The 14,751-nt window shown below is 49.9% G+C and overlaps 6 protein-coding genes across 6 annotated transcripts; 3 read left to right on the forward strand and 3 right to left on the reverse strand.

The window, feature by feature from the left end:
• Positions 1–1,115: 1,115 nt before the first annotated feature.
• On the forward strand, positions 1,116–3,485 carry N7519_011497 (SH3 domain protein; the record flags this gene model as incomplete). The annotated part of the gene is made up of 1 exon (XM_057298270.1): positions 1,116–3,485. One exon carries the CDS (start codon positions 1,116–1,118, stop codon positions 3,483–3,485), a length of 2,370 nt encoding a protein of 789 aa, XP_057146152.1.
• An 892-nt stretch (positions 3,486–4,377) lies between these two features.
• On the reverse strand, positions 4,378–6,281 carry N7519_011498 (uncharacterized protein; the record flags this gene model as incomplete). The annotated part of the gene is given in 7 exon segments (XM_057298271.1): positions 4,378–4,577; positions 4,589–4,641; positions 4,693–4,997; positions 5,049–5,198; positions 5,251–5,612; positions 5,669–6,138; positions 6,199–6,281. 7 exon segments carry the CDS (start codon positions 6,279–6,281, stop codon positions 4,378–4,380), a joined length of 1,623 nt encoding a protein of 540 aa, XP_057146153.1.
• Positions 6,282–7,600: 1,319 nt separating this feature from the next.
• On the forward strand, positions 7,601–8,691 carry N7519_011499 (uncharacterized protein; the record flags this gene model as incomplete). Its single annotated transcript, XM_057298272.1, has 2 exons — positions 7,601–7,885; positions 7,909–8,691. 2 exons carry the CDS (start codon positions 7,601–7,603, stop codon positions 8,689–8,691), a joined length of 1,068 nt encoding a protein of 355 aa, XP_057146154.1.
• A 664-nt stretch (positions 8,692–9,355) lies between these two features.
• N7519_011500 (uncharacterized protein) lies at positions 9,356–11,237 on the forward strand (the record flags this gene model as incomplete). Its single annotated transcript, XM_057298273.1, has 4 exons — positions 9,356–9,680; positions 9,884–10,304; positions 10,397–11,115; positions 11,218–11,237. 4 exons carry the CDS (start codon positions 9,356–9,358, stop codon positions 11,235–11,237), a joined length of 1,485 nt encoding a protein of 494 aa, XP_057146155.1.
• A 297-nt stretch (positions 11,238–11,534) lies between these two features.
• On the reverse strand, positions 11,535–13,065 carry N7519_011501 (MFS transporter; the record flags this gene model as incomplete). Its single annotated transcript, XM_057298274.1, has 2 exons — positions 11,535–12,729; positions 12,782–13,065. The coding sequence occupies 2 exons, from the start codon at positions 13,063–13,065 to the stop codon at positions 11,535–11,537; spliced, it is 1,479 nt and encodes a 492-aa protein (XP_057146156.1).
• Positions 13,066–13,073: 8 nt separating this feature from the next.
• On the reverse strand, positions 13,074–14,741 carry N7519_011502 (Oligopeptide transporter OPT superfamily; the record flags this gene model as incomplete). The annotated part of the gene is made up of 2 exons (XM_057298275.1): positions 13,074–13,277; positions 13,809–14,741. The coding sequence occupies 2 exons, from the start codon at positions 14,739–14,741 to the stop codon at positions 13,074–13,076; spliced, it is 1,137 nt and encodes a 378-aa protein (XP_057146157.1).
• Between the last annotated feature and the right edge of the window lie 10 nt (positions 14,742–14,751).

Raw genomic sequence — 14,751 nt, forward strand, 5'->3', positions numbered from 1 at the left:
AAGCATACTTCGGGCTCTAGCAATTATGTACCATATGAGGGTACCAAATCTGGATATCTACGGAGTACTCCGTACTACCTACAACATTATTGACACACATAATTGTATCTTAATAGAGGCACATAATAACAGAATATTATAATGTGTTTCCAAGGTTCCAAGGTCCAGCGTTACCCCTGAGGGACCTGCATGAGAGGCAGCAACAATTGGAAGGGTGCCATGTATTATTATTGATTAAATTAGAATTGATTAAAATTGAATTTCCGGCACCACCGGAAATTACGGGCTCTGTGAGCGATCAATTAGATGTGGCTGTTGTGCTAGGGTGAAACAATCATGGAGAGTCTGTGCCCGGGGCCCGCGTGCAGGGCTACACTTTAGCGAAATATGCTGGGGGCCGGGCAAACGGGGCTAGCAGGTGCCGAGTGATGAGATTTGTCGAGTTCCCGAATATTTTGCCAAGTGTTCGGTAAATTAGGCTATGGATCAGAGATATTTTAAGCCGAATTTCACCATACATACCTAGGTACCTAGGTAGTACCCCGTACGTACGAGTAGAAATAAGTCCATCTCCATCTCGTTCAACCTTGGAAAGCCCAAAAAAAGCCCAAAAAAGGCGACTTAAAAGTAAAGTGGGTCTGCAAGGGTTCTCGGCCGTGGGTCTGGTAACTCCTTCGGGCCAGGTACCGTGTGACAGCCAATCAGATCGATGGAAAGAGAGTATCGCTGCCTATTTGGGTTAGCATGTTATTGTATACACACAGGGTCCCAAGATCTCATTTCGGCTCCTCGTGGTACTCCGGGGCTCTCTCGTATTGAGGCTTTTCTCTTTTGTTCTCTGCCTCTTTTATCCTTTCCCCATCCTTTCTTTCAATTAGTACGACCTGGAAGTCGACGTCCTTTCTTTTATTCTCGACTTGACAATCGGCGGTGCTCGATCTCAGTCGTCCATTCTTTCTATTCACATTCCACAGGGCTGGAATCGACGCAGACACGCGGATTCTCGGCCATCCCTCACCTAGGAATCTGGGCTTATCCCTCTCTTTAGGAGCAATACCCGCTCTGGATCTCCCTCCCTCCCCTTCACCATATCCTAGGATAGTGAAGTCGACAACATGCACGGGCATGCGCACCACAACCATGGACGCAATGTGGAGGAACCAGAGGAGCGAGGAAATGTTGAGGAACGAGGAGTCCTCGAGGAGCGAGCCGATGTCGTGATTGTCTACAAGACTATGGATCCGGACTTCGAAGGCGAGGTGGGAGGTTATGTAACCGGCGCCGAACACAAGACTGCGACGAAAGCAAATGCTGGTGTTGGTGATCCTGTCAGCGCGCCAACAAGGACCAAGGAACAAACAACCGAGACCAAAAATACGGATGAGGCGACTACAACCAAGACCAAGGAGGAACCCACTACCACCAAAGAGACCGTGGCCCACACCACCCAGGAAACTAAAGCGGAGACCACCGAGACTAAGAAAGCAACCACCACTTCTAGTGAGTCGGAAGCTCCTATCACGACAACCTCTTTTGTGACCTCGGCATCCTCCACCTCGGCGTCTTCCCAGGATGTCAATGATCTGATCACGGCAACCTCCACCGGATCGAGCAAAGACTCTGTCGCATCGGCCTCATCCACTGCTCTTGGAACTACCAATTCTGAGGGTATGACTGGTGGCGCGAAGGCTGGTGTGGCCATCGGTGTCATCTTCGGCGTGGGTGTGATCGCTGCGCTGATTTTCTTCTTTATCCGCAAGAAGAAGAGAAGTCAGGAGGGATATCAGCTGGAGAATGAGAAGACCTTCGGTGGTGAAGGCCTGCCAGAGGGTACCGCGGCTGCTTTCCCGCCTCCTCCTCCTTCCAAGCCGCAGACTCCTTCGACGCCCCCGCAGCTTAATGTTCGTCCTGTCACTCAATTCGCGCCTGATCTGAGCGGCAGCGGTGCCTTGAACCCAGCCACTGCTGGTTCTTCCACAGGTTTGACCCCAGCCACCGCTGCTGTTGCAGGTGCTGCAGCTGGATCGGCCGCCGTCGCCTCCCGTAACCTCACTGGTGACACGCCGCCTCCTACTCCGCCCAAGTCTGCTGGGAGCAAGTCCGACCCCTTCAGCGACCCTGTCAATCCTTTCAGCCCAGCCACCACCCCTGTCACCCAGCCCGCGCCTTCGGTTGCCGAATCAGCTACTGGACCGTCCGAATCGGCCCCTGGACCTTCTGTACCAACCGTCGCAGCTGCCGCAGTTGGTGCCGGAGCCGTAGGTGTTGCAGCAGGTGCTGCTGCTTCGTCACGAGCGTCCAATGACTCTGACCGCTACCATTCCGCCGAATCACGCGGCCATTCCCCCACTGGCTCGACCCAATCTGCGACTGTTCCTACCGATGCCACTGCTGTCTCGCCTGTTGCTGCCGGCTTCGGTGCCGCAGGAGCTGCAGGCGCAGCCGGCGTCATGGCTGCTGGCCCACCACCTCCTAACAATGTTTACCGTGTGCAACTGGATTTCAACCCCTCTATGGAGGACGAGCTTGGACTCCGCGCTGGAGCGCTTGTGCGCTTGCTTCATGAGTATGACGATGGGTGGGCTCTCTGTACGCGCCTTAATGGCCCCCAGCAAGGAGTTGCCCCACGCTCTTGCCTCTCGGCTCGTCCTGTGATGCCTCGCGCGCGTCCTCCCCCTGGCTCTCCCGGCTCTCGCGGCCCACCTATCATGGGCCCTGACGGTCGTCCAATGATGCCCGCCGGTCCGCCCGGCCCAAGATTCTATCCTCAGGATGCTCGCCCAAGATCCCCCGGTGGCGCTGGCTTCTCTGGACCTCCGCCTCCTCGCCCTTACCCCGGCCCGGGATCTGCTGTCCAATTCCCTCCAGTTCCCCGCTCCATGTCGCCTGGACCTGGAGGTATGCCTGTGCCTCGCTCAATGTCTCCGGGACCTGGTGGAATGCCCGTTCCCCGCTCAATGTCTCCCGGCCCTCGTTCGATGTCTCCGGGACCAGGAGGGCGACCTGTCCCACGCTCAATGTCTCCTGGACCTGGCGGAATGCCCGGTCCTCGTTCAATGTCCCCCGGACCCGGCGGAATGCCTCGCTCTATGTCTCCTGGCCCCCGGCCCGGCCCGCGCTCGATGAGCCCCGGTCCATACGGAGCTCCTGGGATGCAGCGGCCTGTCATGCCTGTCAACCAACGCCAACGCAGCAATAGTGCCAGCAACGTCGCTCCGCCCATGGCAGCGCCCGCTGCGCCTGCAGTTTCAAGCCCATTAGCTGCTGCCGCTCCTGCCCCTGCCCCTGCCCCCGCACCTGATGCGCCACAAGTTTCGAGTCCTCCAGCCGCTCCTGCATCTGCTCCGGCTGCGCCGCCAATGCCAAGTCCCTTAGCTGCACCTTCACCTGCACCCACCAGCGAGCTTCCAGCTCTCCCGACTTCCCCGCCGACTTCTCCGTCCGGCTCGATCTCGCGAAAGCCCGTCCCCACCCAGGACGCTTAATTGAATGACCCTCACCTCTGCATAGAGTCTCCGTCTTGTGCAGAATATAGGCATTCCCACTGCCGCGTCAGTGGCCCCGCTGGACGGAATTGAGCTTGCCTAATATGACCCCATTTTTCGCCTCGATCTTGATATCCCCTTACACCCTCGCGTCCGTGACGAACGAACAATCCTTGAATCTATGCTTTGCGCTGAGTGCATATCTCCGCATCTGAATCATTTCATCCGTCTTTTCGCTTTCATCTTCTCAGTCTTCCGTCAGTGTTCTGGATGCCGTCTTGTCTGTATTTCCACTGGCATCCATGTAATGTAACAAAAGGGCGGACGTACCTACCTTTTTTTTCTTTGGCCTCTATTTTTATTTCCGTTGTTTCACAGCCTTTTCTTTTTCTTTCTATTTCTCTTCGATTCGAAGTCGCAAGCATTTTTCCTCGAGTTCGCTGTTTTACATCGGATCTCGAATGATATGCGTGTCACGCTGAGATGAGCTGGAATACCCGGATCCTTCAACTTGTTCCACCACATATAGTTTACATAGCTATGTAGAATTTATTCACGAATATTACCATTTCCATCGATAGATGTTCTTCTGTGACCTTGCTAGCGTGCATTATGTATCCGATAGGAGTGAGCACCGAATATCAGATGCATGGCTCGTCCCCCTCAGGAGTAACCTTGAATATTTATTTTCGGGCTATGGTAGTGACATGTACAATAACATAACTAGATATGTGACCATTAATCAAATTCGACGCAAGAAGTCTGCGATTAACCTCCCTTTACATCTAAAAGCCATAAGAAACACAGAAAAGATACAGTAATCAAATCACACCAGCACTACGGGTATAAACGAGATCCACCAACATACACAACGAACCCTATCTTCTAGCACTCAAGCCTTAACCTCAGTACCACTCTCATCACTCTCGAACTTCCCACCGGCAATGTGCACATCCGTGCTAGCATGGCGCAGAGCCTCCTCAACGTACTCCGGTCTAAGCTCACCGTGCTTATCATAGCGATAAGGTTCCTTAACGGAGATGGTGACGGCATTGAAGACATTGGTAGACTTCTTGAAGATGGCATCCATCTCTTCCAGGAACGGTAGCGAGTCTCAGGGAAGAAGAAGTAAACACAGGGGAACATGAACGCGTTACTGTCGGTTGTTAGTTGAGCTGCTTAGGGTTAATGCGGGGTTAGAGCTCACATGACAGCGAAGATGACATAGGTCTTGTATCCGATATTCGCGAATGCAACAGGCGTGATCATCACGACCATGAAGTTGAAGATCCAGTTAGCGCTGGTGGCGAGTGCGTTAGTTGGAGCACGGATTCGCAGGGGCACGATTTCGGCTGGGTACAGCCAGGTCATTCCGAGCCAACCGATGGCGAAGAAGGTGTTGAAGACGAAAAGGAATACGGCCTGTGCGATACCGGCGCTGCTGTCGCCTAGGTGGGTCAAGCGGTAGTTTGAACCGGCTAGGACGGCCATTGAAATTGACATTCCGGCGGCCTGGTTTATTCTTTGTTAGTTGGGATATCAATGGGGGTGAGGGAGACATACGCCGAACAACATCAGTGGACGACGTCCAACTTTCTCAATGATGAAAATAGGGATGAATGCTGCCATCAGATACTCCGTGCCGTTGCAAGCTGCCAACAACTTTGGAAGATTTCCTTCTCCAAGACCAATCTGGCCGTACAGTGAAGGCGCCTGATGAATTTATTAGTATAGGGCTAGCATCTCGGTGGTGAAGGCATCTCACGTAGTAGGTGATCAGATTAATTCCGGAGATCTGCTGGAACATTTGGTTGACGTAGGCGAGGGCCACACGATGGAATTCTCGGTACTCGCTCATCTTGAACAGACTCTTGTAAGTGCCCTTGTTCATTTCCTTGACAGTTTCCTCGATAGAGATGAGCTCGTTCTTGATGTAGGGGTCATCCCGAGATTTCTCATTGAGACACTCGAGAATCTCCAAAGCCTCATCGGTGCGACCTTGCATGACAAGCCAACGTGGAGACTCGGGCAGATTGAGAATGGAGCAGAAAATGATGACGGCGAAGATAATCTGGAAAGCTAGAGGGAACCGCCAGGCGACCTCTTTCTCTCCGATGAATGACATGCCTAATTCCGGGCATCAGTAATTGCAGGATTTTATATCGAATATATGTTCAACTCACCGTAGTTAATCCAGTAGCTAAGAGTGATACCTCCCGTGATCAGCATACCCTCGATCATCACCATCTTACCACGATCGTGGGCTTTTGATGACTCGGACTGCCATGTTGGTACGGTACTTGTATTCATGCCATTGCCGACACCAGTGACAATTCGACCGACAATGAAATGAGGCAGAGAATACGAGGTACATTGCAAGAGAGCGCCAGTAGCCATGATCATACAGCCGCAAAAGATAGTTCTTCGTCGACCGAGCGGATTACCGATGAAAATAGTCAAGACAGCACCCATGAAACATCCCAGATTGTACGATGCGACAGCAATGCCTTGGTTCAAACTGCGCTGCGACCGGATGGGCTGGAACTCATCTGCTTGGATAGCTGGATCTAGAGGATTGATAGCGGGGAAGTATTTGATGAAAGAGGGCAGGTCTAGAAGACCACCCGTGACACCTTGATCATAACCGAAAAGCCTAGCTGGGTTAGTTGCAAAGCAAATAATTGAATAGATGAATAGATGAATAGTATCGTACAAGAAATCAAGACTACCAAGGGAACTGATAGCCAGGTTGAGAGACCGGCCTCTCCAGCCAAAGAACTTCGGAATGCCGAACATGATGTCCAAACATGCAAAGAAGATCGAAGCGAAACAACATGATAAAAATGCCGATCAGCGGGTTATATACACCTTTCAGATTCCCCCGGATTGACAAAAGCGGTAATCCGAGATGACCGGGGTAATCTCCAGGTGTCTGGGGCTGGCCAAGATACGGGGAAGGCGTCGGGCGACGCGGGGATGGGAGAAGTTCCATGGAGACACATTTGGGGGCGGATTTGGTGAATTGTGACTGGTCGAGAGTCCAACGCTAAACCATATTCATCGAGTTCGATGGTAATTTTACCGCTTTGTTCGATTCGTTTGAGGAAAAAGGAAATAATTTACGAGTTGAGGTAGTCATCGCTTGGCGGCATCATGGCTTGACATGGCGTAAGCCTCGAAAGGAACGGGCTGATACTGCCATATTGGGTATATCTGGTACATCTGGTACATCTGGTACTTGGTATATTTTGCCTAGGTTATATCTTTTCCGTCTTTATCCGAGCACTTACTGATTGCATCCCTCGGCACTGCCACTGCCACTGCCGATAGATAATGGAGTGTTGGAAAAACGCCATTCGGTTGGATAGCAAAAGACACGGCCAAGCCAGCCAAGACCGATGCAACCATCCGTCAGCAAATCAGATGGGATACCCTCAAAGCGAAAGTTCTAGGCCAATGAGAACGGACTCTCGTCTTTGTTACTATGACATGTGCCAACGCCAAATAAGCCAAAATCGCCAGAATCGCCAAAATACGCATTGACCCGACTGAATGGGAAATGTTACACCGGATGTAAAGGCAATCGCCTATTGAGGCTCAGGTGAGAAATATTCCGGTGCGTACGGAGTATATGTACATATAATAGGATAAATAAATAATATGTATGTACTGTCAGGAACAGGGGAGTTCAGCCCTCGGATCCCAATTAATATACTGAGGACGTCAGCGGCACCCGACTGGCTTCACACGCGGCTTGCCTAAATAGACGAACTTCCCGCCATGGAATCATTTTTTTTATTAATAAAACCTCCATCGGACTATTCACCCGGGCTAAGTGGTCTGACCTGTACCTGTTGATCCTTGTCTCCGACAACTCAGCTTGAATTATATCTCTCACATTATAGCCCTCTTCAACTGTTAACATGTAGACCGGTTCCATATATACACCATCATGATATCTTCATATCTTCACTGACACGCATATTAAACTCTGACTCTAGGAATATGACACCTTTTATTTCTCTTCGTCCTGCGCAGCCGGCTAAACATTGGGTGTTCACTTTTAGTACATATCTTCGGCGTGATATTAGACAAAATCACAAAGTACGATCAAAATGGCCGCCGGCAGAGATGAGCTTGTCAACGGTGAAATTCTGAGTGCTGAATTGATTCGTCTGAGAGTCAGCACATATTCTGGCCCTGCAAACGACGAGTCCATGCTGGACGAGTTTATAGAAAGTACACTCCAGCCTGCGCTTGCCGCACAACAAACCCCCGAGCGAGTTGATTCAAAACATCCCTTTTTCGACAGAGCAAAGGAACTCTGTTTAAAACATGACTGGCCGATTGAACGATTCGAAAATTTCCGAAGACTACTATGCGGGAATCGCACTTTCCCTGTATCTTGCTTTTGAATCCAAAGAATGACCTCCTTCCATTCGATGAGATGGTCGATCAAACTCCAACCCTAACGCGGCTGGAAGATGTCCTAGATAAGATCGGTCTTGGACTTGACGATGTAATCATTATGGATTTATTCCCCATGCTGACCGACGAATGGTTGGATGGACACCCTGCTGAGCGCGATAAAGTTATTCCCGAAATGTTCAAACTGACCCTTGACTTTATTCGAGGGTTCAAGCTACATACTATCCTCTCTTGTCAATGCTTTCGCCCTTTATGGCATGAGCGCTGGGGTTCATTCGACCATGGTATGCTTCAGAAACTGTGCTCAAGAATGGACCGTGCCAAGCGCCAAATAGTGTCCGGCTTCAGTTTCGAGAATCATTATATACATTGCGTCGCAGCGTTCCACCCTGCCAAATTTTTGCGGGAGGACGAAGACAAGAAACAGGAACTGAGAGAGCTTTTGTGCTCAACATTCCATTCTTTGTTTGAGCCATGCGCAGCTTGGCTAGACGAGTACGATATGAAGTTGGATAAAAGCCTGGATGAGAAGACACAGTCTATCAAAACTCTGATCGAACAACTCCAGCAAAGTAAGGCTGAATATGATGAAATACTCATGAGACGACGTCTCCTGTGTATGTCTCGGATTCGTGGTCTCTCAATCACAGCTGAGCCTCCGGATAATCGAAAGAAAGCTGGGGAGCTAATTGCTGAACTGTGGTCTTCCAAAACACCAGAGAAGTCGCTTCGTGATTTGGAGGACTTGGTCAAACGAGAGTATCCGTGGATATCTTGAAGATCTACAGATAGAGTGCTCTTTGACCATCTAATTTCCTGGTTATCTACACCTGGGCATTGTTGATTCGCTCTTTGAGGAGCGACTTAATATTAGCTTTTGCTTGTTCTTGAACAATGCACTGTCTTCATTGCTTAGATATTTGAGGATAGCAGACTACATTGTTTTGGAGGAACTAGCTGGACATGGTCGGCGTTTCAGCCCTATTCTTTGATAAGACCTTTATTACTTCAGACTGGCAAGTGTAATTGGACGAACATTGTTAAAACTTCCCTTTGTCCGTTCCTTGTTCTATCCTTGGATTTCCCAAATTAGTCGTCCTTATTGTCAACTCAAGCTCGAGTCTCTCTATCCCGGCCTTTGAAACACTTCTCTATGCACTTGTCTCCATTGTTCAGATCCTCGCCTCCTTTGTTATACTTAGTCTTATTTCAGCCGACCCTATTTTCGTGATGTTTCATCTTTCCAAGAACTAGGAGTCGGGCCCAAGTTAAGCAAAAACAGAGGCATTGGCAAAAGGTATATAACTTCGCCTGGGTCTGTCTATTGCTCTTCATTGTAACATCATTCAGCAACCACAATACAACAAGTCATACCAACGGTATATTTTATTCCAACTTTTCCTATCAATCCAATTGTTATATACTTTACCTCAACCATAACAATGAAGCGTTTCGCCCGCACAATGAGAAAGTGCTTTGGAGGACGCCGCCGCCGCAACCGCCGCAACCGCAACGTTGACTCGGATTCACCAGCACTCCCCCTAGCTGAAGTGGCCCCGAGGCCAGCCCAATCGCCAAAGCCAGGTCAATCCCCAAAGCCAGGTCAAGCCCCAAAGCCAGGTCAAGCCCCAAAGCCAGGTCAAGCTCCAAAGCCTGCTAAACCCACAAAGCCTGTTAAACCTACAAAGCCTGCTAAACCCACAAAGCCTGCTAAACCTCAGCAAGAGGCCGTCAGCGACAATGAAGGTAGCGTCAGCGACAATCAAGGTAACATTAGTGACGAGGAATACCCCCCACTCCCACCGTCAAGAGATGATTCTCACACGGGCATCACGCCTGAACTGAGTGATATCGATATTAACGAGATCAGGGACGATGAAATGGAAGATGTCGATATGGATGATGCCGATGATAATGAAAGAAGCGAGCATACCTCTGCCCCGGATTTCACGACGATATTGACATTCCAGATGCCGATACTGGCGATGAATTATTGAACTACCCCCTCGAAGATTTATTGTCCTACGCTTCTAGTTATCCGCTCCTACCAGCTGAGCGTTCCGATGAAGGTTCAAGTGAGTCATCCGGTGATATCTTGTGGATCGGTCAGTTGTCATCCTCGGCTGGCCGGTCTCGGGGTCAAATTGAACAAGCATCCTCGCCTGCGGCCCAATCTCAGGAATCAATTGAACGAGCATCCTCACCTGCGGCCCCGTATCAGGATCCAATCGAACAATACTCCTCATCTGCGGCCCAGTATGAGGCTCAACTTGTACAAGGGAGCCTCTGGCAGGACCCGCCTGCCAGCTCATCTGGGACGCCGGGGTTCCAGCACGCTGAGGACCTAGATCAGCTGTCGAGTCTACATCCCTCTTCTAAGCCGCATCTTGGGTGGGACCAGAGTGAGCAGGAACAGGAAGTAGAATTACCTACCGGTCCTGAACTAGTCTTTCCAGGACCATCAACTGAACTAGTCTTTCCAGGACCATCAAGTATTGCACCAGTTGGCGGTTCCAGTTCGTCCCCTTCAACACGTCGGATGACTTGTATGACACGCCTTCCGCAGCGACACTCAACCAATACAGAACAACAGGAGCTCAACTACAAGCTTGGTTAGAAGACCCAAACGCACCAGGCTGCAATATTGCCCCGGCAAACCAAGATATAGACTACTTTCTGAACGAATCTTCAGAAGAAGATCGCTTCCGGTGCCCAGAAGCTTATCACGAAGAACTGGGCGATCTTATGTTTGGAGGCGAACCCGAGACGACGGGACTCCCTACCGGCCCTATGTACCGTGTGTCAACCTTCCGGAACGCAGTCAGGGACGCACAGGTCCTGGCTGACCATAACACTAGGTATCTTGAGAATGCGTACCAACACACGGTCGGACCGGGTCTTCTTGTTGCCAACTCCATTTTCCGGTACGATAACGTTCAGTGGAATGAAATCGCCAGGGCTGTGTATACAGTGGACTACCCCATGGACACTTTGAAGTATATTATGTTTACCCACGTCGTCAATGAGCGGACTGCAGCGTATATCAGGCGTACACTCTACCCCAGACGTGGACGCTACATAGATTCTACGGACGGCGACGCATGCGAAAAGCTCGAACGTGGCACTACTGAGTATTACGAATTCCTCGGTACAACGTTGGGCAAAGCAGCTGCCATCCTTCTCATCTCAGCCCTCCCCAGAGGTACGAGAAGTATCTCTCGAATAGTCATTTGGTATAAGTCCTACAAAATTATGATAAGAGTTGAGATTGATTCTTTGAATGCTAACACAGATGATCAACCAGTACCTGGTCAGTTTTGGTAGTGTCGATTGAATTATAAGGATTGTTTCGTCTCATGTTGGAAGATGCTTTGGTTATATTTTATTTTTGGCATTTTTGAAGAAAGCGAACACGCATATATAGAGCATGCAATGATCGATTTTTGGATATTATCTTGAAGTGATACAAAAGACTAGAAGTACATTCGGAGTCAATAGCGCAGACTATATGATTGGACCAGTGAGACTGGATATAGGGATTAGGATAGGAATAACAGTTCACTCCCCAAATGGTACACCAAAACCCTTCCTGGAGATGAATATATGGATGAGGGAGCGATCTTAGGAATCATCAGGCGCAAGCTTTGATAATCCCCGCAGCTTTGGGCCATACTTCATAAACAAGAAGGGTACTGGCAATAGCACCGCAGCCACAGCTCCAACAATGGAAACAGCAGGCCCAATCCCCAAAGCCCTGATCATCGGTTTCGCCGTCAAGGGAAGTCCGGCAGCGAGCAAACTTCGAAGAAACGTAACAGCCGCTGTTGAGCTAGCCGCATAGATCTTATATACATCAATCAAAAAGTTCAAACACTGTTGGAAAATGCAGTTGAACCCAATTCCTATAAAGACAGCAGCCAGGCACGGCAGGATCCAGTGGTGAGGTGGTTCCGCAGTCCAAGCAAACCAGAAGAGCCCTACAACAAAGAACACCGCCCCAAATGCCATGGGCGGAAGTCGTGCTTCGGGCACTGCTTTTCCATTCGCCTCACTGGATATTCGGTTATAGCGATGTTGGTTCCAGATATTGAGACCCACCGAGGATATGACACCAATCAATAATCCCAGGAACGGCAAAGAGCCGACAAGATGATTCCAACCTCGAGATTGCTGGAATGCAATTGGAAATACCTCAAGAGTTAGGTACATAACACCATAAACAAAGGAAGCATAGAAAGCAATACAAGTGACAATCGGCTCAGTGAGCAGCATTCTCAATGGGCGGGCAAGCTGCTTCGTAAGAACGGATTTGACGTCGAGTTTCAAATGCTCATGAGGATGATAAAACCTCGAATCATTAGTGTCTTTCCGAAGTCGCTGTGCTTTGCGCTTGAGTAGTACCAGCGGGTATACCTCTGGCAAACAGAAGAAGGTCAATGTGAAAATAACAAAGACCCAGATTGCATGGATGTATGCAGTCCACCGCCAGCCCAGATGAGGATTCAACAAGAGCGCTGCGCCGATCACCGGACCTAGCGCCGGGCCGCCGTTCACAGCCACTGCATATAGGCTGATTGCAGTCCCGCGCGTCTCTTTACTCCAGATATCACCTAGTGCCGCGGTGACATTGCTAATGGGGGCAGATCCAAAGAATCCTGCGAAAAACCGTGTCACAAACACCGAGGCTGCATTTGTGCTTACGCCAGTGCCGATGGAGAATAATGCTAGACAAAAGACGGCGGGGAGCATGCTGATTCTTCTGCCCCAGATTTCTGACAGAGGAGCCCAGATGATAGGCCCGAAGACGAAACCAAGACTGGTATTACTATTAGCATTACTTCTAGTGTATCACTTTCGCCTTCACTTACAGATACAGGGACACGTCCAATACGGCAACATCGCTGCTCACGCCGGTATACTTCGCGATGGTGTCATCGGCCGGCGTGGTGATGCTTGACCCGAGACTACCCGCCAACGCAAGCATGCCCAACTGGAATGTCACCCACCATTTGTACCTGGGGTTCCAATTCTGAGGATTCGATACATCGTCCTGATCCCACTTGACGAGATATGCCGGATCAAGAGATGTAGGATCCTTCTCGGCCTTGGCTTGTACATTCATAAGACTGCCCTTGGGCCACATGCGGGCCATAAATGGGTTCAATGCCGTAGAGTGCGGATTGCTACTCTCATGAACAAGGATTCATATGTAGCAGGATGCCGCTTCGGCAAATCGATGTAGATGCCGATGCCGATGTCGGAGCAAGCCTCGGATGGCCTCAGAATACGATTGTCAATATTGTCGATGGCGAAAGGGATCAATTTGGAATTTAGAGTCCATCTACGTCTCGGAGATAGTGATTTCTGCTTGTTAATCCCGAATAATAGATGTTTCTCGGATTTCTCGGATTATCGGCCCTGGATTATCGGCCGGGGCCGGCCTGGGGCGTGCGGGCACTTACTAGGGCTCTTTTGGTTTACTATAGAACTGAGAAATGATGGGCTCGACTTAAATATAAAGCGTAAAGGATGTTAAGCCCTTAGACCAAGGTTGTTGTTTCGCCAGATTCATGACGTGGTTTGTGATACCACGGACCTTTCCTATATTTCTCAACTGCACTTGTAGGGCATAACCTTCTGAGAAAGCTCTGGATATGTTGGAATAGGATCAATCCGAAGTCAGCGGAAACATAACACAGGCAATGATAAGTAAGTGGCAGTAGATTTTAAATCATAAATACCCCGAAAAATGACCCGAAATTCAATTAAAATCGCCCAAAAATATCATCTCTAAATCCAATACGTCTTTCAATCATAAGAAATGCAAAGTTTATACGGCAACGAGAGCATCTTACCACATTTTATCGTATCCTCTCCTGATCAGAGATGTGGAACGCGTCCACTTGCAAGAAGAAGATTCACAATGCTCATGATACCTTCGCCCAAAATGAGGCCGGAGGCAAGGACGACGACAGTCGAGGAGGCGGAATCTTCTTTTTCAGATGCCTGCTCGGTTGACGTTGATGATCTCTGACCATCCTGCAACTCAGTCTCTATAGAAGATCCCATGATAGTGGCATTGCCGTCAGCCACTATTTGGTCGGTCCTTGATTCAGCGTGCTTGCGCGACCACCACCATGCAACGATACCACCGATAGCTCTCGCCAGGGTAAATGAAGGCTCGTTAAAGATACCAACGGCAACAGCAATACCGCCGGGGACCCAAGATCTCCAAGGGGGTGGTTTCCCGTTGCGCGCAAAGGCTGGGGAGGCAGCTGCGATCCTCAGTGCGGTAAGGAACGCCCACACGATACCAGCAATGATAGAGACTTGTCCAGCCATTTCGGGCAGCCCTTGACCAGTCACAAGGCGAGCAGTGAAAATCCAGATATATGCGGTAGGTGTCCGGAACATTTCGCTTGGGATCTCATAGACGTTCACGTACAATTTGTATACGGCAGTTGATAGAACTGCGCCCACAAGACTGCCGATTATCTGGCCATAGAATTGGGCCTTGGGGCTTGCGCCGAGTAGATGACCGGTCTTTAGATCTTGCATCATATCACCGGCTTGCAGAGCTCCTGACTCGGATACTGCACCCGCGAGCAGGTTGGTCACGAGTGCGGTGCGTCTGGAGAAATGGGATGCTGGCGTGGCGAGTGAAAAGAGCAGCTGTGTCAGCTTGCTGATACCCGAAACTGGGTTGAGGTCGGTCTCTCCAAGAGCCCGGACACCCATAATGGATAAGAGCACTGCCAGCAGAGTCGCTAATGTCGATAGAAAAAGGGGAAATGATTTCACCGAAGACAAAGTGCATGCACACGACATTCAGGAGGAG

This window comes from Penicillium mononematosum, assembly GCF_028829835.1.
Source record: "Penicillium mononematosum strain IBT 11891 chromosome Unknown utg000005l:1.0-9366267.0:1.0-9372171.0, whole genome shotgun sequence".
Lineage (NCBI taxonomy): Eukaryota > Fungi > Ascomycota > Eurotiomycetes > Eurotiales > Aspergillaceae > Penicillium > Penicillium mononematosum.